The 1,438-nt window shown below is 55.8% G+C and overlaps 1 protein-coding gene across 1 annotated transcript in view; it reads left to right on the top strand.

Annotated features, from left to right (window-relative positions):
- The window catches only part of LOC130584847 (microtubule-actin cross-linking factor 1-like), a 161,953-nt gene that overhangs the window by 63,939 nt on the left and 96,576 nt on the right, over window positions 1-1,438 (top strand). The window contains exon 19 of the mRNA XM_057385079.1: window positions 1,209-1,424. Within this exon, the coding sequence (XP_057241062.1) occupies window positions 1,209-1,424 (216 nt within the window). The remainder of the gene's footprint in view (window positions 1-1,208; window positions 1,425-1,438) is intronic.

The raw sequence follows: 1,438 nt of genomic DNA on the forward strand, positions 1-1,438 counted from the left end.
TAAAAACCCCCACAAGGAGCAAATGGTGGCTGCTCTGGGGTCAGGGAGGGAATTTGGGGTGGGGGTGAGGGGTGAGGAGGGACAGGAGGTGGCTTTGCTCTGACCCCCGGCGTGTCCTGGTCACTCTGGGTGTGATGGGTGCTCTCTCCTGGAGGTTTGGAGGATCCCCCATCCCTGCTGTCACAACCTCGGGGTTACCAGGATGTGGAGAAGCCAGCCTGGCCCCTGAGTGGCCATTTGGGAGCCTTGGGGACATCGGGAGCCTGGCAGGTGTCACCAGGGGTGGGAGAGGCCGTTCTGGGCAGCCAAAAACAACACCAGCCCCAGCCTGGGGCAGCTGCCCCGAGCTCAGCTATTTCACTCTTTCTTACCTAATGAGTTAAAGTTGTATTTCTTCCAATCATGCTCCCCCGGGACAGGCACAGGTAGTTTATTTAATCATTTATTCTTTTATTTTTATTTAATTTTCTTTTTCTTTTTTTTTAACCATCGAACTCTCCTCCACCGTCGTAGCACACTAACCAACCCCAGATACCGGGCATGAGGGACAGCATTTTCTGGGATTTCTGGGATCCTTTTCTTTTGGAAAAAAATAAATTTTTTTTTTTTTTTTTGCTTTGCTGCAGCCAGGGCGGGCTGAGCTGTCACTGATCACACGAGCTGTGACCTGCACACGTCTCCACCGCTGCCAGGGACATTTCCAGGGCAGCTTTTCCACCCYTCCCCGGGTCGGTGCCATCACCAAACCCAGCAGGGATTGATTTATAGGAATCAGTGACCTCCAGCTGGCAGATTTCTCCCCAAAACCTGTGTGGTCACTGTGTCCCGAGATGTTTTTTAGCCGCGTGATCCATTCCAGCCATGGGTTTGAACTCCATCCTTCACTTTAGAGAAGGGAGCATGCTTCCATGGGCTCTCCTCCCACAGCTGAACGTTCGTGCTGGTCCTGCTGCTGGCCCCTCACAGCTCCTGGGACTTTGTTTTGGTGGTGGATGTCGTGTTCTCTTTTATTTTTTTTTCCCCTTTTGGAAGAAAACCTTTCTCTCGTCCTGCCAGCCGGAGAGCCGGAGGTGTGCATGTGGCTTTGCAGGGCACTGGGAGTGGCACTGGCGTCCATCCCAAATCCTGAGCCCTCCTCCCACCCTGCCAGGGCAGCAGGACCCTCCCGAGGCGTTTGCTCAGCGCTGGGGTGGGGGGAGAGCTGAAATACCCGGGAGACCCCTCCCCAGCCCAGCCTGGAGCAACCTGCCCGTCCTCCTTCCCCCTGGCAGGACGAGAAGGAGCAGCTGATCCAGTCCAAGAGCTCCGTGGCCAGCTTGGTGGGAAGGTCCAAAAGCATCGTCCAGCTGCGGCCCCGCAACCCCGAGCACGCCCTGAGGAGCACCATCCCCATCAAGGCTGTGTGTGACTATCGGCAGATCGAGGTGAGGGATGGCAC

The sequence above is a fragment of the Malurus melanocephalus genome, unplaced genomic scaffold, assembly GCF_030028575.1.
Source record: "Malurus melanocephalus ecotype Western Australia unplaced genomic scaffold, MMel_1.1 scaffold_780, whole genome shotgun sequence".
Classification (NCBI taxonomy): domain Eukaryota; kingdom Metazoa; phylum Chordata; class Aves; order Passeriformes; family Maluridae; genus Malurus; species Malurus melanocephalus.